Source organism: Pseudopodoces humilis, chromosome 6 (assembly GCF_049639895.1).
Source record: "Pseudopodoces humilis isolate 2021_Gansu_Grassland_sample_001 chromosome 6, ASM4963989v1, whole genome shotgun sequence".
NCBI classification, from domain to species: domain Eukaryota; kingdom Metazoa; phylum Chordata; class Aves; order Passeriformes; family Paridae; genus Pseudopodoces; species Pseudopodoces humilis.
The window spans coordinates 1,747,490-1,774,812 of record NC_142205.1 but is presented as its reverse complement, the minus strand read 5'-3'; the positions used below and the strand labels follow the sequence as shown (position 1 = coordinate 1,774,812).

The following is a 27,323-nucleotide window of genomic DNA, read 5'->3' as shown; positions in this document are numbered from 1 at the left end:
GCTTTTGGGGTCCCCCCGGGCTTTTGGGGTCCCCGCACATTTTTGGGTTCCTCACACACTTTTGGGGTCCCTGTAGAGTTTTGGGGTCCCCCCTCGCTTTTGGGGTCCCCCTGAGCTGTGTCCGGTCCTCCCCGCCGGCAGGGGGCGCTGTGGCGGGCGGGCACCGCCTGAGCTGTGTCCGGTCCTCCCCGCCGGCAGGGGGCGCTGTGGCGGGCGGGCACCGCTCCTTCCCGCGTCTCGCTGGTTCCGGCGCCGGGCCCGGAGCGGCACCGGGAGCGACCCGGGAGGGACCGGGAGAGACCCGGGACAGACCCGGGACAGACCCGGGAGAGGCCGGGAGAGGCCGGGAGCGGGAGAGGCACTGGGAGCGGGCCCAGGAGAAAGCGGAAGAGACTCGGGAGCGGCGCCGCGAGCAGCACCGGGAGTGACCCAGGACCAGCCCCAGAGCAGCACCGGGAGCGGGAGCGACCGGGGAGTGACCCAGGACCGGCACCGGAGCAGCACTGGGATCAGCACCGGGAGTGACCCAGGAGCGGTACCGGGAGCGGCACCGGGAGTGACCCAGGAGCGGCACCGGGAGTGACCCGGGAGCGGCACCGGGAGTGACCCAGGAGCGGCACCGGGAGCGGCACCGGGAGTGACCCGGGAGCGGCACCGGGAGCGGCACCGGGAGTGACCCGGGAGCGGTACCGGGAGCGGCACCGGGAGCGGCACCGGAGCGGCACTGGAAGTGACCCGAGAGTGACCCAGGACCAGCACGGGAGTAGCCCCGAGATCGGTCCCGGGATCGGCCCCGGAGCGATCCGGTAGCGGTACCGGGAGTGCCCCGGGATCAACCCCGGAGCGATCCGGTAGCGGTACCGGGAGTGCCCCGGGATCAGCCCCGGAGCGGTCCGGTAGCGGTACCGGGAGTGCCCCGGGATCAACCCCGGAGCGGTCCGGTAGCGGTACCGGGAGTGCCCCGGGATCAGCCCCGGAGCGCTCCGTTCGCGGTACCGGGAGCGCTCCGTTCGCGGTACCGGGAGCGCTCCGGTAGCGGCCCCGCCATGTGGTTCATGTACGCGCTGAGCTGGCTGTCGCTGCTGCTGCAGGTGGCCTTTGTCACCCTGGCCATCGGTGAGAGCCCGGCCCGACGTGTCGCGACAGAGCGGGGGGGGGGGGGGGAGGGGGCCCCGCGGGTCCCAGGGTTGGGGGGGTCCCCGGGTGTCCCCAAACCCCCAGAGTGTCCCCAAGTTTGGGGTCCCCGGGTGTCCCCAAACCCCCAGAGTGTCCCCAAGTTTGGGGTCCCCGGGTGTCCCCAAGCTCTTAAATTGTCCCGGGGATTTGGGGTCCCCGGGTGTCCCTGAACCCCCAGAATGTCCCAGGGTTTGGGGTCCCCGGGTGTCCCCAAGCTCTTAAATTGCTCCAGGGGTTTGGGGTCTGGGGGTGTCCCCAGGGATTTGGGGTTTCTGGGTGTCCCCAAAGGCTCAGAGTGTCCCCAGGGTTTGGGGTCCCCGGGTGTCCCCAAACCCCAAGAATGTCCCCAAAGTTTGGGGTCCCTGGGTGTCCCCAAGCTCTTAAATTGTCCCAGGGGTTTGGGGTCTGGGGGTGTCCCCAGGGTTTGGGGTCTGGGGGTGTCCCCAGAGATTTGGGGTTTCTGGGTGTCCCCAAAGGCTCAGAGTGTCGCCAGGGTTTGGGGTCCCCGGGTGTCCCCAAGCTCTCAAAGTGTCCTTGGGATGTGGGGTCTGTGGGTGTCCCCAGGATTTGGGGGGGGGTCCCCGGGTGTCCCTGAGCCCTCAGAGTGTCCCCAAGGTTTGGGGTCCCTGGGTGTCCCCAAGCTCTTAAATTGCTCCAGGGGTTTGGGGTCTGGGGGTGTCCCCAGAGATTTGGGGTTTCTGGGTGTCCCTGAGGGCTCAGAGTGTTCCCAAGCCCCCCAAGTGTCCACAAAGTTTGGGGTCCCCGCGTGTCCCCAAACCCCCAGAATGTCCCAGGATTGGGGGGGGGGTCCCTGGGTGTCCCCGAGCCCTCAAAATGTCCCCAAGTTTGGGGTCCCTGGGTGTCCCCAAAAGCTCAAAATGTCCCCAAGGTTTGGGGTCCCCGGATGTCCCCAAGCTCTCAGAGTGTCCCCAGGGTTTGGGGTCTGTGGGGGTCCCAAAATTGGGGGGGATCCCTGGGTGTCTTCAAGTCCTCAGATTGTCCCAGGATTTGGGGTCCCCGGGTGTCTCTGAGCCTCCAGGGTGTCCCCAGCATTGGAGGTCCCCGACTGTCCCAGGGATTTGGTGTCCCCAGGTGTCCCCAAACCCCCTGAATATCCCTGGGATTTGGGGTCCTTGGGTGTCCCGAAACCTCCCTGATGTCCCCAAGATTTGGTGTCCCCAACTCCCCCTGATGTCCCCAGGATTTGGTGTCCCCAGACCCCCCTGATGTCCCCAGGATTTGGTGTCCCCAGGTGTCCCCAGACCCCCCTGATGTCCCCAGGATTTGGTGTCCCCAGGTGTCCCCAGGTGTCCCCAGACCCCCCTGATGTCCCCAGGATTTGGTGTCCCCAGGTGTCCCCAACCCCCCTGATGTCCCCAGGATTTGGTGTCCCCAGGTGTCCCCAACCCCCCTGATGTCCCCAGGATTTGGTGTCCCCAACCCCCCTGATGTCCCCAGGATTTGGTGTCCCCAGGTTTCCCCACCCCCCTGATGTCCCCAGGATTTGGTGTCCCCAGGTGTCCCCAAACCCCCTGAATATCCCTGGGATTTGGGGTCCTTGGGTGTCCCGAAACCTCCCTGATGTCCCCAAGATTTGGTGTCCCCAAACCCCCCCTGATGTCCCCAAGATTTGGTGTCCCCAGGTGTCCCCAGACTCTCAGGATGTTGACAGGATTTGGTGTCCCCAGGTGTTCCCAACTCCCCGGAATGTCCCAGGACTTGGGGTCCCCGAATATCCCCAGGATTTGGGGTCTCTGGCTGTCCCCAAACCCCCTGAATGTCCCCAAGATTTGGTGTCCGCAAATGTCCCAAAAGCCCCCTGAATGTCCCAGGGCTTGGGGTCCCAGAATATTCCCAGGATTTGGTGTCCCCAGGTGTCCCCAACTCCCCCTGATGTCCCCAAGATTTGGTGTCCCCAACTCCCCCTGATGTCCCCAAGATTTGGTGTCCCCAGGTGTCCCCAACCCCCCTGATGTCCCCAGGATTTGGTGTCCCCAGGTGTCCCCAACCCCCCTGATGTCCCCAGGATTTGGTGTCCCCAGGTGTCCCCAACTCCCCCTGATGTCCCCAGGATTTGGTGTCCCCAGGTGTCCCCAACTCCCCCTGATGTCCCCAGGATTTGGTGTCCCCAGGTGTCCCCAACTCCCCCTGATGTCCCCAGGATTTGGTGTCCCCAGGTGTCCCCAACCCCCCCTGATGTCCCCAAGATTTGGTGTCCCCAGGTGTCCCCAACACCCCTGATGTCCCCCGGGTTTGGTGTCCCCCAGCCCCCCCGCGATGTCCCCAACCCCGCGTCCCCCAAACCCCCCCTGACCCTCCCTGAGCGCTTCCCCATCCCCAAATCCCGCAATTCCCGCTTTTCCCTAAATCCCACCTTGGGGGCTGTGACACCTGAGGGGGGCGCCGTTGATGACGTCATCGATGATGTCACCGATGGCGTCACTGATGACGTCACCACCCGCAGCGGCCGGGCTGTATTACCTGGCGGAGCTGATCGAGGAGTTCACCGTGCTCACCAAGAGGATCATCAAGTACATGATCTGGGTGAGCGTCCCGGGAATTCCCACCGGGAATTCCAACTGTAAAATTCCCAACCGGGAAATCCCAACCGGAAATTCCCAACCGGAAATTCCCAACTGCGAATCCCAACAGGAAAATCCCAACCGCGAAATTCCCAACCGCGAAATTCCCAACTGGAAATTCCCAACCGGGAAATTCCCAACTGGAAATTCACAACCGGGAAATTCCCAACCGGGAAATTCCCAACTGGAAATTCCCAACCGGGAAATTCCCAACTGGAAATTCACAACCGGGAAATTCCCAACTGGGAAATTCCCAACTGGAAATTCCCAACCGGGAAATCCCGACCAGAAATTCCCAACTGCGAATCCCAACAGGAAATTCCCAACTGGAAATTCCCAACCGTGAAATTCCCAACCAGAAATTCCCAACTGCGAATCCCAACAGGAAATTCCCAACCGCGAAATTCCCAACTGGAAATTCCCAACCGGGAAATCCCAACCGTGAAATTCCCAACTGCGAATCCCAACCATAAATTCCCAACCGGGAAATCCCAACCAGGAAATTCCAACCAGAAATTCCCAACCAGGAAATTCCCAACTGCGAATCCCAACCATAAATTCCCAACCAGGAATTCCAACCGGGAAATCCCAACCAGAAATTCCCAACTGCGAATCCCAACAGGAAAATCCCAACCGCGAAATTCCCAGAAATTCCCAACCGGGAAATCCCAACTGCGAATCCCAACTAGGAAATTCCCAACTGGGAAATTCCCAACTGGAAATTCCCAACCGGGAAATCCCAAATGGAAATTCCCAACTGCGAATCCCAACAGGAAAATCCCAGCTGGAAATTCCCAACCGGGAAATTCCCAACCGCGAAATTCCCAACTGCGAATCCCAACAGGAAATTCCCAACTGGGAAATCCCAACCGTGAAATTCCCAACCAGGAAATCCGAACTGGAAATTCCCAACTGGAAATTCCCAACCAGGAAATTCCCAACCGGGAAATTCCAACTGGAAATTCCCAAACGTGAAATTCCCAACTGGAAATTCTCAACCGGGAAATCCCAACTGGAAATTCCCAACTGTGAAATTCCCAACTGGGAAATCCCAAACCGCGAAATTCCCAACCGAGAATTCCCAAATGGAAATTCCCAACTGCGAATCCCAAACTGGGAAATCCCAACTGCGAATCCCAACTGGAAATTCCCAACTGGGAAATCCCAACCGTGAAATTCCCAACCGGGAATTCCCAAACTGGGAATTCCAACCGGGAAATCCCAACTGGAAATTCCCAAACGCAAAATTCCCAACTGGAAATTCTCAACCGGGAAATCCCAAACTGGGAAATCCCAACTGCGTATCCCAACTGGAAATTCCCAACTGGGAAATCCCAACCGTGAAATTCCCAACCAGGAAATCCGAACTGGAAATTCCCAACTGGAAATTCCCAACCGGGAAATCCCAACCGGGAAATCCCAACTGGAAATTCCCAACTGCGAATCCCAAACCGGGAAATCCCAACTGGAAATTCCCAACCGGGGAATCCCAACCGGGAAATTCCCAACCGGAAATTCCCAACCATAAATTCCCATCTGTGAATCCCAAACCGGGAATTCCCAACCGTGAAATTCCCAACTGGGAAATCCCAAACCGCGAAATTCCCAACCATGAAATTCCCAACCGCAAATCCCAACCAGGGAAAACCCAAACCAGGAAATCCCAACCGGGAAATTCCCAACTGGAAATTCCCAACTGGAAATTCCCAACCGGGAAATTCCCAACCGCAAAATTCCCAACCAGGAAATTCCCAACTGCGAATCCCAACCATAGATTCCCAACCGGGAAATCCCAACCAGGAAATTCCAACCAGAAATTCCCAACCAGGAAATTCCCAACTGCGAATCCCAACCATAAATTCCCAACCAGGAATTCCAACCGGGAAATCCCAACCGGAAATTCCCAACTGCGAATCCCAACAGGAAAATCCCAACTGTGAAATTCCCAACCGGGAAATCCCAACTGGAAATTCCCAACCGGGAAATCCCAACTGCGAATCCCAACTAGGAAATTCCCAACTGGGAAATTCCCAACTGGAAATTCCCAACCGGGAAATCCCAAATGGAAATTCCCAACTGCGAATCCCAACAGGAAAATCCCAGCTGGAAATTCCCAACCGCGAAATTCCCAACCGGGAAATTCCCAACTGCGTATCCCAACTGGAAATTCCCAACTGGGAAATCCCAACCGTGAAATTCCCAACCAGGAAATCCGAACTGGAAATTCCCAACTGGAAATTCCCAACCAGGAAATTCCCAACCGGGAAATTCCAACTGGAAATTCCCAAACGTGAAATTCCCAACTGGAAATTCTCAACCGGGAAATCCCAACTGGAAATTCCCAACTGTGAAATTCCCAACTGGGAAATCCCAAACCGCGAAATTCCCAACCGAGAATTCCCAAATGGAAATTCCCAACTGCGAATCCCAAACTGGGAAATCCCAACTGCGAATCCCAACTGGAAATTCCCAACTGGGAAATCCCAACCGTGAAATTCCCAACCGGGAATTCCCAAACTGGGAATTCCAACCGGGAAATCCCAACTGGAAATTCCCAAACGCAAAATTCCCAACTGGAAATTCTCAACCGGGAAATCCCAAACTGGGAAATCCCAACTGCGTATCCCAACTGGAAATTCCCAACTGGGAAATCCCAACCGTGAAATTCCCAACCAGGAAATCCGAACTGGAAATTCCCAACTGGAAATTCCCAACCGGGAAATCCCAACCGGGAAATCCCAACTGGAAATTCCCAACCAGGAAATTCCCAACCGGGAAATCCCAACTGGAAATTCCCAACTGCGAATCCCAAACCGGGAAATCCCAACTGGAAATTCCCAACCGGGGAATTCCAACCGGGAAATTCCCAACCGGGAAATCCCAACCATAAATTCCCATCTGTGAATCCCAAACCGGGAATTCCCAACCGTGAAATTCCCAACTGGGAAATCCCAAACCGCGAAATTCCCAACCATGAAATTCCCAACCGCAAATCCCAACCAGGGAAAACCCAAACCAGGAAATCCCAACCGGGAAATTCCCAACTGGAAATTCCCAACTGGAAATTCCCAACCGGGAAATTCCCAACCGCAAAATTCCCAACCAGGAAATTCCCAACTGCGAATCCCAACCATAGATTCCCAACCAGGAATTCCAACCGGGAAATTCCCAACCGTGAAATTCCCAACCAGGAAATCCGAACCGGAAATTCCCAACAGGAAATTCCCAACCGGGAAATCCCGACCAGAAATTCCCAACTGCGAATCCCAACAGGAAAATCCCAACTGGAAATTCCCAACCGGAAATTCCCAACCGGAAATTCCCAACTGCGAATCCCAAACCAGGAAATCCCAACTGGAAATTCCCAACCGGGAAATCCCAACCGGGAAATCCCAACTGGAAATTCCCAAACGCGAAATTCCCAACTGGAAATTCCCAACCGGGAAATCCCAACCGTGAAATTCCCAACCGGGAATTCCCAAACTGGGAATTCCAACCGGGAAATCCCAACTGGAAATTCCCAACCGGGAAATCCCAACTGGAAATTCCCAACTGCGAATCCCAAACCGGGAAATCCCAACTGGAAATTCCCAACTGCGAATCCCAAACCGGGAATTCCCAACCGTGAAATTCCCAACTGGGAAATCCCAAACCGCGAAATTCCCAACCGGGAAATCCCAAACCGCGAAATTCCCAACCATGAAATTCCCAACCGCAAATCCCAACCAGGGAAAACCCAAACCAGGAAATCCCAACCGGGAAATTCCCAACCTTGAAATTCCCAACCGCGAATCCCAACCAGGAAATTCCCGGGAATTCCGCCCTCTTCCCCTCCCCCCCTCCCATCCCTTTGGGAATCCTCAAATTCCCGGCCGAACCCCGGCGGGAATCGTCGATTCCGTCTGACCCAGGGTGAAGTTTCTCTTGGAATTCCATCCCGGATTTTTTTTTTTTTTTTTTTGTTCCCGTGGATATTCCCAGTTTTCCTCGGCGGTGCTGGTGGGGCTGTACCTGTTCGAGCGATTCCCGGCGTTCCTGGTGGGAATGGGGCTCTTCACCAACCTCGTCTACTTCGGATTGCTCCGGACTTTTCCCTTCATCGTCCTCACTTCCTCCAACTTCATCCTGTCCTGCGGTCAGGGATCCCAGCCGGGGATTTTGGGGGATTTTTGGGATCAGGGAAGGGCTCGGAATGGCCCCAGAAATTTGGGATTCCCTGGAGATTCCCAAGGGCTCGGAGTGGCCCAGAAATTTGGGATCATTGGATGCCCGGTCCGGGGGTTGGGGGTTCCTGGGTGTCCTGGAAATTTGGGATTTTGGGATTTCCCAAAGGCTCAGAGAATTCCAGAAATTCGGGATCCTTGGATACCCCAAAAGGTCCGGAGAATTCCAGGGGTTGGGGGTTCCTGAGTGTCCCAGAAATTTGGGATCTTTGGGGTTCTCCAATGGGTCGGAACATCCCAGAAATTTGGGATTCCTGAGGGTCCCCAGAGGCTCGGAAAATTCCAGGAATTTGGGATCCTTGGGCACCCCAAAAATTTCGGGAATTCCAAGGAATTGGGGGTTCCTGAGTGTCCCGGAAATTCGGGATTTTGGGGCTTCCCAAAGCTCAGAGAATCCAGAAATTCGGGATTCCTGGGGATTCCCAAACCCTCCGAAAACCCCCCAAAAATCCAGGATTTTCCCAAACCCTCTGGAAAAAAAAAAAAAAAATCCAAGAAATGAAAAACCCCCAAATTCCAGGCTTTGGGAATGGGGGGAGGGCTCCAAAATTTGGGAATTTCCCTCTGGAATGTGCTGATCCCGCTGTTTTTCCCTGTTTTTCCCGGCAGTGCTGGTCGTGGTCAATCACTACCTGGCATTCCAATATTTTGCCGAGGAATTTTATCTCTTCTCCGAGGTGAGATCCCGTCGGGAAGCAAAATCCTGGGATTTTCCCGGGAAAAACTGGAAAATCCCGAATTTTAGGGATTTTCCTGAGTTTTTTAAAATTCCTGGGAAGTCGCAGGTTTGGGGTTTTCCCCGAGAAATTTCGGGAACGTGGAAAATTCATCGCAGTTTATCCCTAAAAAAATTCGGAAAAGCGGGAATTCGCGTGGTTCAAATTCCGGGTTTTTCCCGTTGGGAATTCCCATTCCTGACTTTTCTGGAATTCCATGGGGAAAATCCCCATTCCGTAAAAATGGAGGAAAATCCCGTTTTTCCCATGAAATTTGTGGGGAGATTTCATGGAATTTAAATTTTCCGGCTGGAATTTTTTGGGGAATTCCGGCTGGAATTGTTGGGAATTCTGGCTGGAATTTTTTTGGGAATTCCGGATTGAATTTTTTGGGAATTCCAGTTGGATTTTTTGGGGGAATTCTGGCTGGAATTGTTGGGAATTCTGGCTGGATTTTTTTGGGAATTCTGGCCAGAATTTTTTGGGAATTGCAGTTGTATTTTTTTGGGAATTCCGGCTGGAATTGTTGGGAATTCTGGCTGGATTTCTTTGGGAATTCTGGCTGGATTTTTTTGGGAATTCTGGCTGGAATTTTTTGGGAATTCTGGCTGGATTTTTTTGGGAATTCTGGTTGGATTTTGTTGGGGAATTCCGGTTGGATTTTTTGGGGGAATTCTGTCTGGATTTTTTTGGGAATTCCGTCTGGAATTGTTGGGAATTCCGCAGGTTCTGGCGTATTTCACCTTCTGCCTGTGGCTGATTCCTTTCGCCTTCTTCGTGTCGCTGTCGGCCGGGGAGAACGTCCTGCCCTCCACCGTGCAGCCCGGAGGTGGGAACCGCCGCCGGAAAAACAACGGGAATAACGGCGGGAATATCGGGAATAACGGCGGGAATAACGGCGGGAATATCGGGAATAACGGCGGGAATATCGGGAATAACGGCGGGAATAACGGCGGGAATAACGGCGGGAATATCGGGAATAACGGCGGGAATAACGGCGGGAATATCAGGAATAACGGCGGGAATAACGGCGAGAATATCGGGAATAACGGCGGGAATATCGGGAATAACGGCGGGAATATCGGGAATAACGGCGGGAATATCGGGAATATTGGGAATGGGAATATCAGGAATGGGAATGGGAGTGGGGATGGGATCGGGAATGGGATCAGGAATATCGGGAATGGGAGTGGGAACGGAAGCAGGAAGCGGAATGTCGGGAATAACGGGAATGGCGGGAATGGGAATATTAGGAATGGGAGCGGGAATAACGGGAGTATTGGGAATGGGAACAGGAACAGGAGTGGGAATGGGATCGGGAATGGGATCAGGAATATCAGGAACGGGAATGGGATTGGGAATGGGAACGGGAGCAGGAATATCGGGTGTGGGAATGGGAACGGGAACGGGAGCGGGAATGGTGGGAATGGGAATGGGAACGGGAACGGGAATGGGAATGGTGGGAATGTCGGGAATAGTGGGAATGGGAATGGGAATAGTGAAAATGGGAATATTGGGTATGGGAATGGGAGCAGGAATGGGATCGGGAATGGGAATGGGAACAGGAATGGCGGGAATAACGGGAATGGCAGGAATGGGAATGGGAATATTGGGAATGGGAGCGGGAATAACGGGAGTATTGGGAATGGGAACAGGAGTGGGAATGGGAGAGGGAATATCAGGAATGAGAATGGGATTGGGAATGGGAACGGGAACGGGAATGGCAGGAATAACGGGAATGGGAATGGGAATATTGGGAATGGGAGCGGGAATAACGGGAATATTGGGAATGGGAACAGGAATGGGAATGGGATTGGGAATGGGAGCAGGAATGGGATCGGGAAGGGGATCGAGAATATCGGGAACGGGAATGGGATTGGGAATGGGAACGGGAGCGGGAACAGGAATATCGGGTATGGGAATGGGAACGGGAACGGGAATGGCGTGAATGTCGGGAATAGCGGGAGTGGGAATATTGGTTATGGGAATGGGAGCAGGAATGGGATCGGGAATGTGTGCGGGAACGGGATTGGGAATGGGGAGCAGGAACGGGAATGGCGGGAATGTTGGGAATAGCAGGAATGGGAACGGGAATGGGAATGGGAATATTGGGAATGGGAATGGGGACGGGAGCAGGAATGGGATCAGGAATGGGATTGGGAATGGGATTGGGAATATTGGGAATGGGAATGGGATCAGGAATAGGAATATTGGGAATGGGAATGGGAATGGGATTGGGAATGGGATCAGGATCAGGAATGGGATCGGGAATGGGATCAGGAATGGGATTGGGAACATCGGGAATGGGATCAGGATCGGGAATGGGATCAGGAATGGGATTGGGAACATCGGGAATGGGAATGGGATCAGGGATAGGAATATTGGGAATGGGAATGGGAATGGGATTGGGAATGGGATAGGGAACATCGGGAATGGGATCAGGATCGGGAATGGGATCAGGAATGGGATTGGGAATATCGGGAATGGGAATGGGATCAGGGATAGGAATATTGGGAATGGGAATGGGAATGGGATTGGGAATGGGATCAGGATCAGGAATGGGATCGGGAATGGGATCAGGAATGGGATTGGGAACATCGGGAATGGGATCAGGATCGGGAATGGGATCAGGAATGGGATTGGGAATATCGGGAATGGGATCAGGATTGGGAATGGGATCAGGAATGGGATTGGGAATATCAAGAATGGGATGGGGAATGGGAATGGGATCAGGATTGGGAATATCGGGAAGGGAAATAGGGACGGGAGCAGGAATGGGATCAGGAATGGGATTGGGAATATCGGGAATGGGAATGGGAATGGGAATGGGATTGGGAATATTGAGAATGGGAATGGGAACGGGAATGGGATTGGGAATGGGAACGGGAACAGGAACGGGAGCGGGAATGGAATCAGGAATGGGAATATCAGGAATGGGATTGGGAATGGGATTGGGAACGGGAATGGGATCAGGAACAGGAATATTGGGAACGGGAATGGGAATGGGATCAGGATCGGGAATGGGATTGGGAATGGGAATGGGATCAGGATCGGGAATGGGATTGGGAATGGGAATGGGATCAGGATCGGGAATGGGATCAGATCAGGAATGGGATTGGGAATGGGATTGGGAGCGGGAAAGGATTTAAAGCTCGTCTGGTTCTGGAATGTCCCGGAAATTTGGGGTTTTTTGGGTGTGGAATGTGTTGGGAATTTGGGATCTTTGGGGTCTCCGAGCCTTTGGAGAATCCCAGAAATTTGGGATCCTTGGGAGATTCCAAGGGCTCAGAAAATCCCAGAAATTTGGGATCTTTGGGGGTCTCTGAACCCTCAGAAAAATCCCAGGGATTTGGGTTCCCAAACCTCCAAAATTCCCAGAAATTTGGGATTCCTGGAGGTCCCTGGAGCTCTCAGAAGATTCCCAGAAATTTGGGATCCTTGGGAGATTCCAAGGGCTCAGAGAATCCCAAAAATTTGGGATCTTTGGGGGTCTCTGAAACCTTGGAAAATCCCAGAAACTTGGGATCTTTGGGATCTCTGAACCCTCAGAAAAATCCCAGGGATTTGGGTTCCCAAAACCTCCGAAATTCCCAAAAAATTTGCGATCCCAGATCACCCCAAAAAAATCCCATCCCGCATTCCCAGCCGGATCTTCCCTCAGGGATCATCCACAACAAATCCGGGAATTCCAACCCAGCCAGGAATTTCCTTCCCAAGATCCCAATCTCCCCTTTCCCAGTGGGATCCATTCCCTGCTTCCCGCCCCTCTGGAATTCCCATTCCCTGTTTTCCGCAGACGACGTCGTCTCCAATTATTTCACCAAGGGAAAACGCGGGAAGCGCTCCGGGATTCTCCTGATTTTCTCCTTTATCAAGGAAGCCATCCTGCCCAGCCGGCAGAAAATCTACTGAAATCCGGGAATTTTCGGGAATTTCCCACGGATCCGCATCCGGGATATCCCAAACTGTGCCTCTCTCCGCCGGGAATTCCTCGGGGAATTCGGACTCCTGGAACGCTTGGAGCTTTTCCAGCTTTTTTTTCCCCTCCCCCCACCCCACCCCCGCTGACGTTGGGATGGGATGAGCCCTCGGAATTTTTTGGGAATTTCGGGAATTTTGGGAGTTTTCCCGATTCCCGGGGTTTTTTTGTTTTTTTTTTTATGGAGCTGCTCCCGACAGAGTCGCGGATTGGAAAGAAACCGGGAAAAATCGGGAGAAATCCGGAGGATTTTACGGAGCTGTCCCTTCATCCCGTTTTTTCCAGAGGGAAAGGACCTGGAATGATCCCAAAAAAACCCCAAAATCTCGGGATTTGGGAGGTTTAAATGCCGGAAATTCCCGTTTTTCCCCTCCAGCAAAACCTTGGGAAGGCGTTGGTGGATTTCCATGGGAATCTCCTCGGTTTTCCAGGGAATTCCCAGAATTCCCGGATTTTTCCTTCCTCCTTTTCCAACGGAAAATCTTCCAAGGGAGCTGAAAATTCCATCCTAAAATTCCCGTTTTTTTTTTCTCCTCCCCAGGAATTTTCCTGAATTCCCACAGAAAATTCCAAGAGGAATTTCGGGAAAAGGATCTCGAATCCCACGGAATTCCAACCGGGAGAATTCCAAACCTCTGCTGTTTTTTTTGTTTTTTTTAGGGAAAAAAAATTCCGTTGGAAAAGTTGGAATTTTCCTTTGGGACCTCTGGATCGGCTTTTTTTTTTTCCCCACCTTTCTGGATTTGCTGGAAAATTCCTGGATTTGGGAATGGGATGGACCAGGACGAGAACAAGGAAATTCAGGAATTCCTGATTCCTTTGAATCCCAATTTTTTCCCGGGATCAAGGATGGGATCAGAATTTCCTGGAGCTGGAGCAGATTCCAGGGAAATTGTGGAATTCCGGAACTTTTTCACCAGGAAAGGGAAAATCCGGGATGAAACCTCCCTAAATTTGGGAAAGCCGTTCCCAAGAATTCCGGGAAGGCGAGAAATTCACGGATAAGGTGGAAAATCCCGGATTTTCCCTGAGGATTTGAGGGTTTTTCTTGGGATTGGGATTTTTCCGGATCCCTGGAAGGGTCCAGGGCTGGGATTGTGGAATTTGGGTGGAATTTTCCCGCTGGAATTCCGGGATTTTGGGGGAAAAAAATCCTCAAATTCCGATCCCAGCTCCCCCATCCCATGGGATCATCGATTTTCCTGGATCGGGAAAGGGCAGGAAAAGTGGGAATTTCCATTCCCTGAAATTTCCCTGGAAGTAACAGGGGGAGCCAAAAAAAAAAAAAGCTGGATTTGGAAAAATCTGGGAAGAAACTCCAAGATTTGGGAAAAAAAAAATCCGGGAAAATTTCCAGCTCCTTTTTCCAGCAGGAATTTCCCTTTTCCAGGTTTTTTTTTTGGGGCGGGAATTCCGCCTCTCCTTCCCGCTTTTCCTCCTGGAAAATCCGCAGGGAAAAGGAACAGGAATTCAGGGAAATTCGGGAAAATCCCGGAAAATCCCTCCCAGCCTTAAATATTCCAGCTGGAGGAAAAATGGGAAAAAAAAAAAAAAAAAAATCCGGGATAAATCCGAGGGAATTCCTGGGGAACGGAGGATTTGGGATTCCCGGGAAAAGAGCTTTGGAATGCCGGGAATAATTCCGGGTGATCCCAAATCCAAAGGAAATAAAGGATTTGATTTGGATGTTGTAGAAGAGGAGGAGCTGTCGGAGGTTCTGTGGGATTTTGGGAAGAGATTCCCGAATTTTTTTTTGGGGGGGGGGGGGGGGAATTTTGAGGGTGGAATTCCCAGAGAAGCCGGCGGATCTTTGGGAATGTTGAAGGCCTGGATCCGTTTGGAATTACGGGATTGGGGGGGGTTGGGTGATTCCTGAGTCAAAGCGGTGCGGAATTCCATGGAATTCTGCTTTTTCCAGGGATTCCCAGGAGGGCGGGAAATTCTGGGAATGAGGCTGGAAAATCCTGGGGAAAAAAAAAAAAAAAGGTGGAAAATCCTGGGAGAAGAGGCTGGAAAATCCTGGGAATTCAGGGTGGGAAACCGCGGGAAAGGAGGGTGGGAAATCCTGGGAATTCACAGTGGAAAAACCTGGGATAAAAAGGTGGAAAATCCCAGGAAAGAAGGGCAGGAAATCCTGGGAAAAGAGGGTGGAAAATCCTGGGAATTCTGTGTGGAAAATCCCAGGAAATGAGGGAGAGAAATCCTGGGAAAAGAGGCTGGAAAATCCTGGGAATTCAGGATGGAAAATCCTGGGAATTCACAGTGGAAAAACCTGGGATAAAAAGGTGGAAAATCCCAGGAAAGAAGGGCAGGAAATTCTGGGAATGAGGTTGGAAAATCCTGGGAATTCTGTGTGGAAAATCCTGGGAATGAGACAGGAAAATCCTGAGGAAAAAAGGTGGAAAATCCCAGGAAAGAAGGGCAGGAAGTTCTGGGAATGAGGTTGGAAAATCCTGAGGAAAAAAAAGGTGGAAAATCCTGGGAATTCAGGGTGGGAAATCCCAGGAAAGGAGGGTGGGAAATCCTGGGAAAAGAAGGTGGAAAATCCCTGGAAATGAGGTAAAATCCTGGGAATTCAGGGTGGAAAATCCCGGGAAATGAGAAGCAGCTCCTGTCCCATCCCTGTCCCTTCCCAATGGGAATTGTTTTCCATGGAATTGTTTTCCGTGGAAGATCCGGGGCCCGGCACTGCCGCTCTGGGATGGATTCCAGCTCCCAATCCCAAATTTTCCTGGATCGGCCTCCCCCTCACGGCCCCCGGGACACTGAGCTGGGATCCCCTGGAATTCCTCTGGAATCCCTCTGGAAGAATCTGGAATCCCTCCGGAATTCCCCTGGAATTTCTCTGGAATTCCCTGAGATTCCTCTGGAATCCTCCTGGAATTTCTCTGGAATTCGTTTGGAATTTCCCTGGAATTTCCCTGAAATTCCTCTGGAATTCCTCTGGAATCCCTCCAGAATTCCCCTGAAATTTCTCTGGAATTTCTTCGGGAATGGGGGAAAGGTGGGAAAAAAGGGGGGGAAAAGGGGGAGGAAGGGGGGGAGGGGCCTTGGGATGGACGGAATTCCCTTGGGATGGACGGAATTCCATTGGGATGGACGGAATTCCCTTGGGATGGACGGAATTCCATTGGGATGGACACAATTCCTTTGGGATGGACGGAATTCCATTGGGATGGACACAATTCCATTGGGATGGACGGAATTCCATTGGGATGGACGGAATTCCCTTGGGATGGACGGAATTCCCTTGGGATGGACGGAATTCCCTTGGGATGGACGGAATTCCATTGGGATGGACGGAATTCCATTGGGATGGAGAGAATTCCCTTGGGGTGGACGGAATTCCCTTGGGATGGAGAGACTTCCCTTGGGATGGACGGAATTCCATTGGGATGGACACAATTCCATTGGGATGGATGGAATTCCATTGGGATGGGTGGAATTCCATTGGGATGGACGGAATTCCCTTGGGATGGAGAGAATTCCCTTGGGGTGGACACAATTCCATTGGGATGGACACAATTCCTTTGGGATGGACGGAATTCCTTTGGGATGGATGGAATTCCATTGGGATGGACAGAATTCCCTTGGGATGGACACAATTCCATTGGGATGTAGAGAATTCCATTGGGATGGACGGAATTCCATTAGGATGGAATTCTGTTGGGATGGATGGAATAGCCTTGGGATGGATGGAATGGCCTTGGGACGGAATTCCATTGGGATGGAATTTCTTTGGGATGGATGGAATTCCATTGGGATGGGTGGAATTCCTTTGGGATGGATGGAATTCCATTGGGATGGACACAATTCCATTGGGATGGATGGAATTCCATTGGGATGGACACAATTCCATTGGGATGGATGGAATTCCATTGGGATGGACACAATTCCATTGGGATGGACGGAATTCCATTGGGATGAAGAGTATTCCATTGGGATGGACACAATTCCATTGGGATGGACGGAATTCCATTGGGATGGACGGAATTCCATTGGGATGTAGAGAATTCCATTGGGATGGAATTTCTTTGGGATGGACGGAATTCCCTTGGGATGGACGGAATTCCATTGGGATGGACGGAATTCCATTGGGATGGACGGAATTCCCTTGGGATGGACACAATTCCTTTGGGATGGACGGAATTCCCTTGGGATGGATGGAATTCCCTTGGGATGGACACAATTCCATTGGGATGGACACAATTCCATTGGGATGGACACAATTCCATTGGGATGGACGGAATTCCATTGGGATGTAGAGTATTCCATTGGGATGGACACAATTCCATTGGGATGGACGGAATTCCATTGGGATGGACGGAATTCCATTGGGATGTAGAGAATTCCATTGGGATGGACACAATTCCATTGGGATGGACGGAATTCCATTGGGATGTAGAGTATTCCATTGGGATGGACACAATTCCCTTGGGATGGACAGAATTCCCTTGGGATGGACACAATTCCATTGGGATGGAATTCCCTTGGGATGGACGGAGTTCCATTAGGATGGAATTCTGTTGGGATGGATGGAATAGCCTTGGGATGGATGGAATGGCCTTGGGACGGAATTCCATTGGGATGGAATTTCTTTGGGATGGACGGAATTCCCTTGGGATGGACGGAATTCCCTTGGGATGGACACAATTCCTTTGGGATGGACGGAATTCCATTGGGATGGACACAATTCCATTGGGATGGACGGAATTCCATTGGGATGGACACAATTCCATTGGGATGTAGAGTATTCCATTGGGATGGACGGAATTCCCTTGGGATGGATGGAATTCCCTTGGGATGGACACAATTCCATTGGGATGGACGGAATTCCCTTGGGATGTAGAGAATTCCCTTGGGATGGACGGAATTCCATTGGGATAGACGGAATTCCATTGGGATGGACACAATTCCATTGGGATGGACGGAATTCCATTGGGATAGACGGAATTCCATTGGGATGTAGAGAATTCCATTGGGATGTAGAGAATTCCATTGGGATGTAGAGAATTCCATTGGGATGGACACAATTCCCTTGGGATAGACGGAATTCCATTGGGATGGACACAATTCCATTGGGATGGACGGAATTCCATTGGGATGGAGTGGTTTAGGGATGGACGGAATTCCATTGGGATGGACACAATTCCATTGGGATGGACGGAATTCCATTGGGATGGATGGAATTCCCTTGGGATGGACGGAATTCCATTGGGATGGACGGAATTCCATTGGGATGGATGGAATTCCATTGGGATCTGGAAACCCACAGAGGAACATTTGGGATTTTCCACAGCGGGATGGGATGGGCTGGGATTTCCCCCCAAAACATTCTGGGAATTCTGGGATTTGGGGGGAGCTCGGGATGGGCCCCGGGGATTCCCAGGGCTGGGAATTCCGTGGCCACGGAAGGAAACGTCGGAGCACGAAGGGATTTGGAGACCACGGTGGTTTATTCCCAAAAAAAGGATTATTTTCCCTAATTTTAGGGAAGGGGGATTTTAGGGAAGGGAATTTAGGGAAGAGGGAATTTAGGGAAGGGAAATTTTAGGGAAGGGGGATGGGATTTTAGGGAAGGGGGATTTTAGGGAAGAGGGAATTTTGGGAAAGGGGGATGGGATTTTAGGGATGGGAGATTTTAGGGAAGGGGGGATTCAGGGAGTTGGGGGGATTTTAGGGAAGGGAAATTTCAGGAAAGGGAAAGTTCAGGGAAGGGAAATTTTAGGAAAGGGGAGTTTTGGGGAAGGGGGATTTTAGGGATTTGTGGGGATTTCAGGGAAGGGGGATTTCAAGGAAGGAGGATGGAATTTTAGGGAAGGGGGATGGGATTTTAGGAAAGGGGAGTTTGGGAAGAGGGAATTTAGGGAAGGGGGATTTCAAGGAAGGAGGATGGAATTTTAAGGAAGGGGGATGGGATTTTAGGGAAGGGGGATGGGAATTTAGGGATGGGGAATTTCGGGAATTTCAGGAATTCCGGAATTCCCGGAATTTCGGGATCGGGGCTCACAGGGCCGTGCCCTGCTCGGCCGCCTTGGCCTCGCGGGGGTAGAACTCGGCCAGGACGTTTTCCGGGATGCGCTTGAGGAGCTGCTTGGGGAAGATCCTCAGGAGCCGCCAGCCGATGTCCAGCGACTCGAAAATGCTCCGGTTCTCGTAGGGCCCTGCCGGAGGATTTCGGGATGCGGGAACGGCTCTTCCCGATCCCGAATTCCCGGATTTGGGGCGGGGGGCTGACCCTGGGAGATGAAATGCTTCTCGAACTTGTGCAGGAACTCCAGGTACAGGAGGTCGTCGGCCGACAGCGCCTCCTCGCCCACCACGGCCTTCATGGCCTGCACGTCCTTGCCGATGGCGTAGCAGGCGTACTGCGGGATCCCGGGATTCCAGCCATGGATCGGGATGGCCACGGATCCCACGGCCCGGCCGGGAACGCCTCCCACCGGCACAGGTGGCTCCGAGCTCCATCCAACCCAGCCCAGGTGGATCCAAGTCCATCCCAACCCAGCCGTGGGCATTCCCAGGGATCCAGGGATCCACAGGAAATCTGGGAATCGCAGCCCAGGCAGGAATTCCTTGCCAAGATCCCAGCCCAATCTCCCCTTTCCCAGTGGAAGCCATTCCCTGGCTCCTGTCCCTGCAGCCCTTTCCCAAATTCCAGCTCTCCTGGAGCCCCTGCAGGGACTCTGAGGATTCCCTGGATTTTTCCCTTCTCCAGGGGAACATTCCCAGCTCTCCCAGAGCAGAGGGGCTCCCAAATCCCAGATTTTTTTTTGTTGGAAGGGACCTTAAATCCCAGCAATTCCAACCCCATCCGTGGGCAGGGACAGCTCCCACCATCCCAATGGATCCAAATCCATCCCAACCCAGCCTTGGCCATTCCCAGGGATCCAGGGGCAGCCCCAGCAAATCTGGGAATTGCAGCCCAGGCAGGAATTCCTTGCCAAGATCCCAGCCCAATCTCCCCTTTCCCAGTGGAAGCCATTCCCTGGCTCCTGTCCCTGCAGCCCTTGGCCCCAGTCCCTCTCCAGCTCTCCTGGAGCCCCTGCAGGGACTCTCAGCATTCCCTGCATTTCTCCCTTCTCCAGGGGAACATTCCCAGCTCGGCTCCAGAATCCTGGAATGGTTTGGGTGGGAAGGGACCTTCAATCCCATCCCATTCCCAACCCATCCATGGGCAGGGACTTTCCCCTATCCCAGCTGGATCCAAGCCCTGGCCTTGGACACTCCCAGGGATTTGGGGCAGTCTCAGCATTCCCAGGTGCTGTGACTTTCCTTGGATTCTCCCCAAATCCCAATAAAGGCAGCTCAGGATTTGGGATTTGCAACAGTCCCTGGAGCTCAGTGGGATCCAATCCTGAATCATCCCAAAATCTCAGCTCCCCTCTGGAATCCCGTGGCCATTCCCAGGGCTCTGAGCTCTCCCTGGATTTTTCCCTTCTCCAGGGGAACATTCCCAGAATTCCCAGCCTGGCTCCAGAGCAGCTCCAGCCCTCGGAGCATCTCCAGAACCTCCTCTGGAATTGCTCCAGCGGATTTGGGATTTGGGATCGAGGCTCTGGAGCAGCTCTGCAGGTGGAGCCTCACCCAGGCAGGGACGGGAGGCCCTGAGGTGACAAATGCCACCCCCCGAGTGTCCCCAGGGCCTCACCAGCTGGTTGGACACGTCCCCGTGGTCCTTCCGGGTCATTCCCTCTCCGATGGCCGATTTCATCAGCCGGGACAGGGATGGCAGAACGTTGATGGGGGGGTAAATCTGTGGGGTGAGAGCGACCCCGGTGTGGGACCCCACCCCTATGCACGGTGTTCCCATCCCGGAGCTGGATCCATCCCTGGATCCATCCCTGGATCCGATCCATCCCTGGATCCATCCTGGATTCATCCCTGGATCCATCCCTGGATCTGATCCATCCCTGGATCCGTCCCTGGATCAATCCCTGAGTTCATCCTTGGATTAATCCCTGGATCCGATCCATCCCTGGATCCATCCTGGATTCATCCCTGGATCCATCCCTGGATCCGATCCATCCCTGAATCCATCCCTGGATCTGATCCATCCCTGGATCCGATCCATCCCTGGATCCATCCCTGGATCCGATCCATCCCTGGATCCATCCCTGGATTCAACCCTGAATCCATCCCTGGATCCATCCCTGGATCCGATCCAACCCTGGATCCATCCTGGATCCATCACCATATCCATCCCTGGATCTATCCTGGATTTATCCATGGACCCATTCCTGGATCCATCCCGGATCCATCCCATGATCCATCCCATGATCCATCCCGGATCCATCCCGGATTCATCCCATGATCCATCCCATGATCCATCCCATGATCCATCCCATGATCCATCCCGGATCCATCCCGGATCCATCCCATGATCCATCCCATGATCCATCCCATGATCCATCCCGGATCCATCCCGGATCCATCCCCAGATCCATCCCCGGATCCATCCCCGGATCCATCCCATGATCCATCCCGGATCCATCCCGTGATCCATCCCATGATCCATCCCTGGATCCGATCCAACCCTGGATCCATCCTGGATCCATCCCCATATCCATCCCTGGATCTATCCTGGATTTATCCATGGACCCATTCCTGGATCCATCCCTGGATCCATCCCATGATCCATCCTGGGTTTGAACCATCTCTGGATCCATTCCTGGATCTGATCCATCCCATGATCCATCCCATGATCCATCCCATGATCCATCCCATGATCCATCCCGGATCCATCCCATGATCCATCCCATGATCCATCCCAGATCCATCCCATGATCCATCCCATGATCCATCCCGGATCCATCCCATGATCCATCCCATGATCCATCCCATGATCCATCCCCAGATCCATCCCCAGATCCATCCCATGATCCATCCCATGATCCATCCCATGATCCATCCCATGATCCATCCCGGATCCATCCCATGATCCATCCCGGATCCATCCCATGATCCATCCCCAGATCCATCCCATGATCCATCCCCAGATCCATCCCAGATCCATCCCATGATCCATCCCATGATCCATCCCGGATCCATCCCATGATCCATCCCATGATCCATCCCCAGATCCATCCCCAGATCCATCCCATGATCCATCCCATGATCCATCCCATGATCCATCCCGGATCCATCCCATGATCCATCCCATGATCCATCCCATGATCCATCCCATGATCCATCCCATGATCCATCCCCAGATCCATCCCATGATCCATCCCCAGATCCATCCCGGATCCATCCCATGATCCATCCTGGATCCATCCCCAGATCCATCCCATGATCCATCCCGGATCCATCCCATGATCCATCCCATGATCCATCCCCAGATCCATCCCATGATCCATCCCATGATCCATCCCATGATCCATCCCATGATCCATCCCATGATCCATCCCGGATCCATCCCCGGATCCATCCCCGGATCCATCCCATGATCCATCCCCAGATCCATCCCGGATCCATCCCATGATCCATCCTGGATCCATCCCCAGATCCATCCCATGATCCATCCCATGATCCATCCCATGATCCATCCCATGATCCATCCCGGATCCATCCCGGATCCATCCCATGATCCATCCCGGATCCATCCCATGATCCATCCCCAGATCCATCCTGGATCCATCCCCGGATCCATCCCATGATCCATCCCATGATCCATCCTGGATCCATCCTGGATCCATCCCGGAGATGTTGGGAATGGCTTTGGGGCCCCACCTGGCGGTTGTGGAGCTGCCGGTCCACGTAGATCTGTCCCTCGGTGATGAATCCGGTCAGGTCGGGGATGGGGTGGGTGATGTCTGGGGTGGGGGGACAATGGGGGGTGAGACCCCCAGAGCGGGGGACAGGGGACAGCGCCACCGTCACATCTGTGGGGCAGCACGGCCCCCACCGGGGCCAGCAGGGGGGCTTTGGGGTCACCTCCCCTGGTCTGGTGACAAGGACCCCAAAATGGGATGGGGTGGGGTGGCTCAGAGGGGTCTCAGTGTCACCCCCCCTGTCCTGGTGACAAGGACCCCAAAATGGGATGGGATGGGGTGGGGTGGCTTGGATGGCTCAGAGGGGTTTTGGTGTCACCTCCCCTATCCTGGAGCTGGGAACCCCAAAATTGGATGGGGTGGGATGGCTCAGAGGGGTTTTGGTGTCACCTCCCCTATCCTGGAGATGGGGACCCCAAAATGGGATGGGATTGGATGACTCAGAGGGGTTTTGGTGTCACCCCCTCATCCTGGTGACAAGAACCCCAAAATGGGATGGGGTGGCTGGGGTGGCTCAGAGGGGTTTCGGTGTCACCCCCTTGTCCTGGAGCTGAGGACCCCAAAACAGGCTGGGGTGGCTCAGAGGGGTCCTGGTGTCACCTCCCCCATCCTGGAGATGGGGACCCCAAAACAGGAGGGGATGGGATGGGGTGGCTTGGATGGCTCAGAGGGGTTTTGGTGTCACCTCCCCTATCCTGGAGCTGGGAACCCCAAAATTGGATGGGGTGGGATGGCTCAGAGGGGTCTCAGTATCACCCCCCCGTCCTGGAGATGGGGACCCCAAAATTGGATGGGATTGGATGGCTCAGAGGGGTTTTGGTGTCACCCCCTCATCCTGGTGACAAGAACCCCAAACCGAGAAGTACTGAGAGCTTTTTGGGGGGACACTCAGAACTCTCCAACCCTAAATCACCCCAACAACGCCACCACCCCAGGAGCTCCCCAAAACCGGCTCAGACCGGAGCCATTTGGGACTTCCCGAACGGGGGAAATCCCGATTCCCCGTGGTGTTCCCACGCCATCCCGCTCTTCCCGGCGCCGCTGACCGTCGTTGGGCATGGTGAGGATGGGGATCTGGGTGATGGAGCCGTTCCTGCCCTCCACGCGCCCGGCGCGCTCGTAGATGGTGGCCAGGTCCGTGTACATGTAGCCGGGGAAGCCGCGGCGACCCGGAACCTCCTCCCTGGCTGCCGAAACCTGCGGGGTTCGAGGGGTCAGAGAACCCCAAACACCCCAAAAAACCCCAAAACCCCAAAAACCCCCAAAACCACGGGAGGAACGAGGGATACGGGTGTTCTGAGCAGCCCAGGAAACCCCAAAAAACTCCGGGTGTGCTTGGTGCCCCAAACACCCCAAAAAAACCAAAAAAACCCAAAAACCCCCAAAACCCCAAAAACCCCCAAAACCCCCAAAACCACGGGAGGAACGAGGGATACGGGTGTTCTGAGCAGCCCAGCAAACCCCAAAAAACTCCGGGTGTGCTGGGTGCCCCAAACACCCCAAAAAACCCCAAAAACCCCCAAAACCACGGGAGGAACGAGGGATACGGGTGTTCTGAGCAGCCCAGGAAACCCCAAAAAACTCCGGGTGTGCTGGGTGCCCCAAACACCCCAAAAAAACCCAAAAACCCCCAAAACCCCAAAAACCCCAAAAACCACGGGAGGAACGAGGGATACGGGTGTTCTGAGCAGCCCAGGAAACCCCAAAAAACTCCGGGTGTGCTGGGTGCCCCAAACACCCCAAAAAAACCCCAAACACCCCAAAAACCCCAAACACCCCGGGTGTGCTGTGTGCCCCGAAAACCCCGAACACCCTAAACACCCCCAAAAACCCCTGGTGTGCTGGGTGCCCCAAAAACCCCAAAAACCCCCAAACACCCCAAAAACCCTCGGGTGTCCTGGGTGCCCCAAAAACCCCAAAAAACCTCCAGGTGTGCTGGGTGCCCCAAACACCCCAAAAAAACCCAAATACTTCATAACCCCCAAACACCCCAAAAACCACTGGACCCCCCAGCTGTCCTCGTCGCCCCAAACACCCCAAAAACCCCACAAGGACCCCCAGCTGTCCTTGTCACCCCATAAACCCCACAAGGACCCCCCGGTGCCATTGTCACCCCCCAAGGACCCCAGGTGTCATTGTCATTCCCCAAGGACCCCCAGGTGTCCTTGTCACCCCCCAAGGACCCCCAAGTGCCATTGTCACCCCCCAAGGACCCCAGGTGTCATTGTCACCCCATACACCCCACAAGGAACCCCCAAGGACCCCCAGGCGCCACTGTCACCCCCCCAAGGACCCCCAGGTGCCATTGTCACCCCCCAAGGACCCCCAGGTGCCATTGTCACCCCATACACCCCACAAGGACCCCACAAGGACCCTCCAGGGACCCCCAGGTGCCATTGTCACCCCACAAGGACCCCCCGGTGCCATTGTCACCCCCCAAGGACCCCCAGGTGTCATTGTCACCCCCCAAGGACCCCCCAGGGACACCCCAAGGACCCCCAGGTGCCATTGTCACCCCATACACCCCACAAGGATCCCCCAAGGACCCTCCAGGGCCCCCCAGGTGTCCTTGTCACCCCCCAAGGACCCCCCAAGGACCCCCAGGTGCCATTGTCACCCCCCAAGGACCCCCAGGTGTCACTGTCACCCCATACACCCCACAAGGATCCCCCAAGGACCCCCCAGGGACCCCCCAAGGACCCCCAGGTGCCATTGTCACCCCATACACCCCACAAGGACCCCACAAGGACCCTCCAGGGACCCCCAGGTGCCATTGTCACCCCACAAGGACCCCCAGGTGTCCTTGTCACCCCCCAAGGACCCCCAGGTGCCACTGTCACCCCCCAGGGACCCCCCATGGACCCCCAGGTGCCATTGTCACCCCCCAAGGACCCCCAGGTGCCACTGTCACCCCCCAGGGACCCCCAGGTGTCCTTGTCACCCCCCAGGTGTCCCTCGCTGACCTCCCGGAGCGCCTCGGCGTAGGAGCTCATGTCGGTCAGGATGACCAGCACGTGCTTCTCGCACTGGTACGCCAGGAACTCGGCCGTGGTCAGCGCCAGCCGCGGCGTGATGATCCTCTCGATCCTGGGCCACGCCCCCAATTAACGCAATTAGCATAATTAAAACTCCCCCCCCGGGGGAAGGTTTGGGGTGCGGGGAGGAGGAGGAGGAATCCTAATGGGGTCCCCCGCCATGACCGCTGGGGTTTTGGGGTCACCTCCCGAAGTGATCCGGGTGGGATTGAGGGGGGAAGAGGAGAGGGAGGAAAGGGAGGGAGAGGGAAAAGAAGGGGAGAGGGAGAGGGAGGAAGGAGGGGGAGAAGGAAAAGGGAGGAGAAAAGAAGAAAGGAGGGAGAAAGGAAAATGGGGGAGAAAAAGAAGAGGAAGAAGGAAAAAGGAGAAAGGAGGAGGGAGAAGGGAAAGAGGGAGAAGGAGAAATGAAAATACGAAGGAAAAGAATAAGAAAAGAGGGAGAAGAAGGAGAAAAAGGAGAAAGGAGGAGGGAGAAGGAGAAGGAGGAGGAGGAGGAGAAGGAGAAAGAAAAGGAAAAAGGTGAAGGAAAAAGAGGGAAGAGGAGGAGGAATAAGAAAAAGGAGGAGAAAGGAGAAAAAAGAGGAGGAGGAGGAAGAGGAGGAAGGAGGAAGAATGAGGAGAAAAAAGAATGAGACAAAAGGAGAAATGAGGAGGAGGAAGGAGAAGGAGAAGGAAAAAGGAGAAGGAAAAAGGAGAAGGAAAAAGGAGAAGGAAAAAGAGGGAAGAGGAGGAGGAATAAGAAAAAGGAGGAGAAAGGAGAAAAAAGAGGAGGAGGAGGAAGAGGAGGAAGAATGAGGAGAAAAAAGAATGAGACAAAAGGAGAAATGAGGAGGAGGAAGGAGAAGGAGAAGGAAAAAGGAGAAGGAAAAAGGAGAAGGAAAAAGAGGGAAGAGGAGGAGGAATAAGAAAAAGGAGGAGAAAGGAGAAAAAAGAGGAAGAGGAGGGAGAATGAAGAGAAAAAAGAGGGAGCCAAAAGGAGAAAGGAGGAGGAGGAGGAAGGAGAAGAAGGGAGGAAGAGGAGGAGGAGGAGCCTCACGTGGGGTCATTGGCCAGGTTGAGGAAGAGGCACACGTTCTCCATGGAGCCGTTCTGCTCAAAGTCCGACTTGAAGAACCGCGCGGTCTCCATGTTCACCTGGATGGATGATGGATGATGTGGGTGGGACACGCGCTCAGCGGGGTGGGGACACGGGGACACGGCAGCTCTGGGGTCACCTGGGATGTCCCATCCCGTCCCCAGCTCACCCCCATGGCCGCGAAGACGATGGCGAAGTTGTCCTCGTGGAAATCCACCACGTCCTTGGATTTCTTCACCAGCCCGGCCTGGCGGCAGATCTGCGCCGCGATCTGGGGAGGGGACGGGGACAGGGGTGACAACGGGGACATCCCGGAGCGGCCATGGCCCCCCTGGCACCGGGACACGGCCCCACGGGCTGGGGGACAGTGGGGTGTCCCCCCCACCGCTGTGTCCTGCCTTGGCCGTGGTCACTCCTGACTGGTCAGAGGTGGTTTCCATCCCATCCCATCCCATCCCATGGATCCCAGCCCATCCCATGGATCCCACCCCATCCCATGGATCCCACCCCATCCCATGGATCCCAGCCCATCCCATCCCATCCCATGGATCCCATCCCATGGATCCCAGCCCATGGATCCCATCCCATCCCATCCCAGCCCATGGATCCCATCCCATCCCATCCCATCCCATGGATCCCATCCCATGGATCCCATCCCACCCCATCCCATGGATCCCATCCAATCCCATCCCATCCCATGGATCTCATCCCATGGATCCCAGCCCATGGATCCCATCCCATGGATCCCATCCCATCCCATGGAT

The 27,323-nt window shown here is 54.2% G+C and overlaps 2 protein-coding genes across 2 annotated transcripts in view; one reads left to right on the top strand and one right to left on the bottom strand.

The window, feature by feature from the left end:
• Nucleotides 1-249: 249 nt before the first annotated feature.
• Nucleotides 250-14,375, top strand: TEX261 (testis expressed 261). The gene is made up of 6 exons (XM_005532581.3): nucleotides 250-1,116; nucleotides 3,641-3,720; nucleotides 7,740-7,893; nucleotides 8,591-8,658; nucleotides 9,424-9,526; nucleotides 12,494-14,375. The coding sequence occupies exons 1-6, from the start codon at nucleotides 1,047-1,049 to the stop codon at nucleotides 12,607-12,609; spliced, it is 591 nt and encodes a 196-aa protein (XP_005532638.1). The 5' UTR covers nucleotides 250-1,046; the 3' UTR covers nucleotides 12,610-14,375.
• A 3,810-nt stretch (nucleotides 14,376-18,185) lies between these two features.
• Nucleotides 18,186-27,323, bottom strand: part of ATP6V1B1 (ATPase H+ transporting V1 subunit B1) — a 29,837-nt gene continuing 20,699 nt past the window's right edge. Inside the window, exons 7-14 of the mRNA XM_005532598.2 lie at nucleotides 26,729-26,830; nucleotides 26,521-26,618; nucleotides 25,413-25,536; nucleotides 23,496-23,646; nucleotides 22,409-22,491; nucleotides 20,328-20,432; nucleotides 18,915-19,044; nucleotides 18,186-18,840 (exon numbers count right to left, since the gene is read on the bottom strand). Coding sequence (XP_005532655.1) covers nucleotides 18,683-18,840; nucleotides 18,915-19,044; nucleotides 20,328-20,432; nucleotides 22,409-22,491; nucleotides 23,496-23,646; nucleotides 25,413-25,536; nucleotides 26,521-26,618; nucleotides 26,729-26,830 — 951 coding nt within the window. The 3' untranslated portion in view covers nucleotides 18,186-18,682. The remainder of the gene's footprint in view (nucleotides 18,841-18,914; nucleotides 19,045-20,327; nucleotides 20,433-22,408; nucleotides 22,492-23,495; nucleotides 23,647-25,412; nucleotides 25,537-26,520; nucleotides 26,619-26,728; nucleotides 26,831-27,323) is intronic.

Excerpts from the sequence above, each read along its gene's own strand:
- TEX261 (XM_005532581.3), top strand. The coding sequence starts at position 1,047 with ATGTGGTTCATGTACGCGCTGAGCTGGCTGTCGCTGCTGCTGCAGGTG. Across the intron at positions 3,721-7,739 it reads TCATCAAGTACATGATCTGG|TTTTCCTCGGCGGTGCTGGT; the intron begins GTGAGCGTCCCG and ends GGATATTCCCAG. Across the intron at positions 7,894-8,590 it reads CAACTTCATCCTGTCCTGCG|TGCTGGTCGTGGTCAATCAC; the intron begins GTCAGGGATCCC and ends TTTTCCCGGCAG.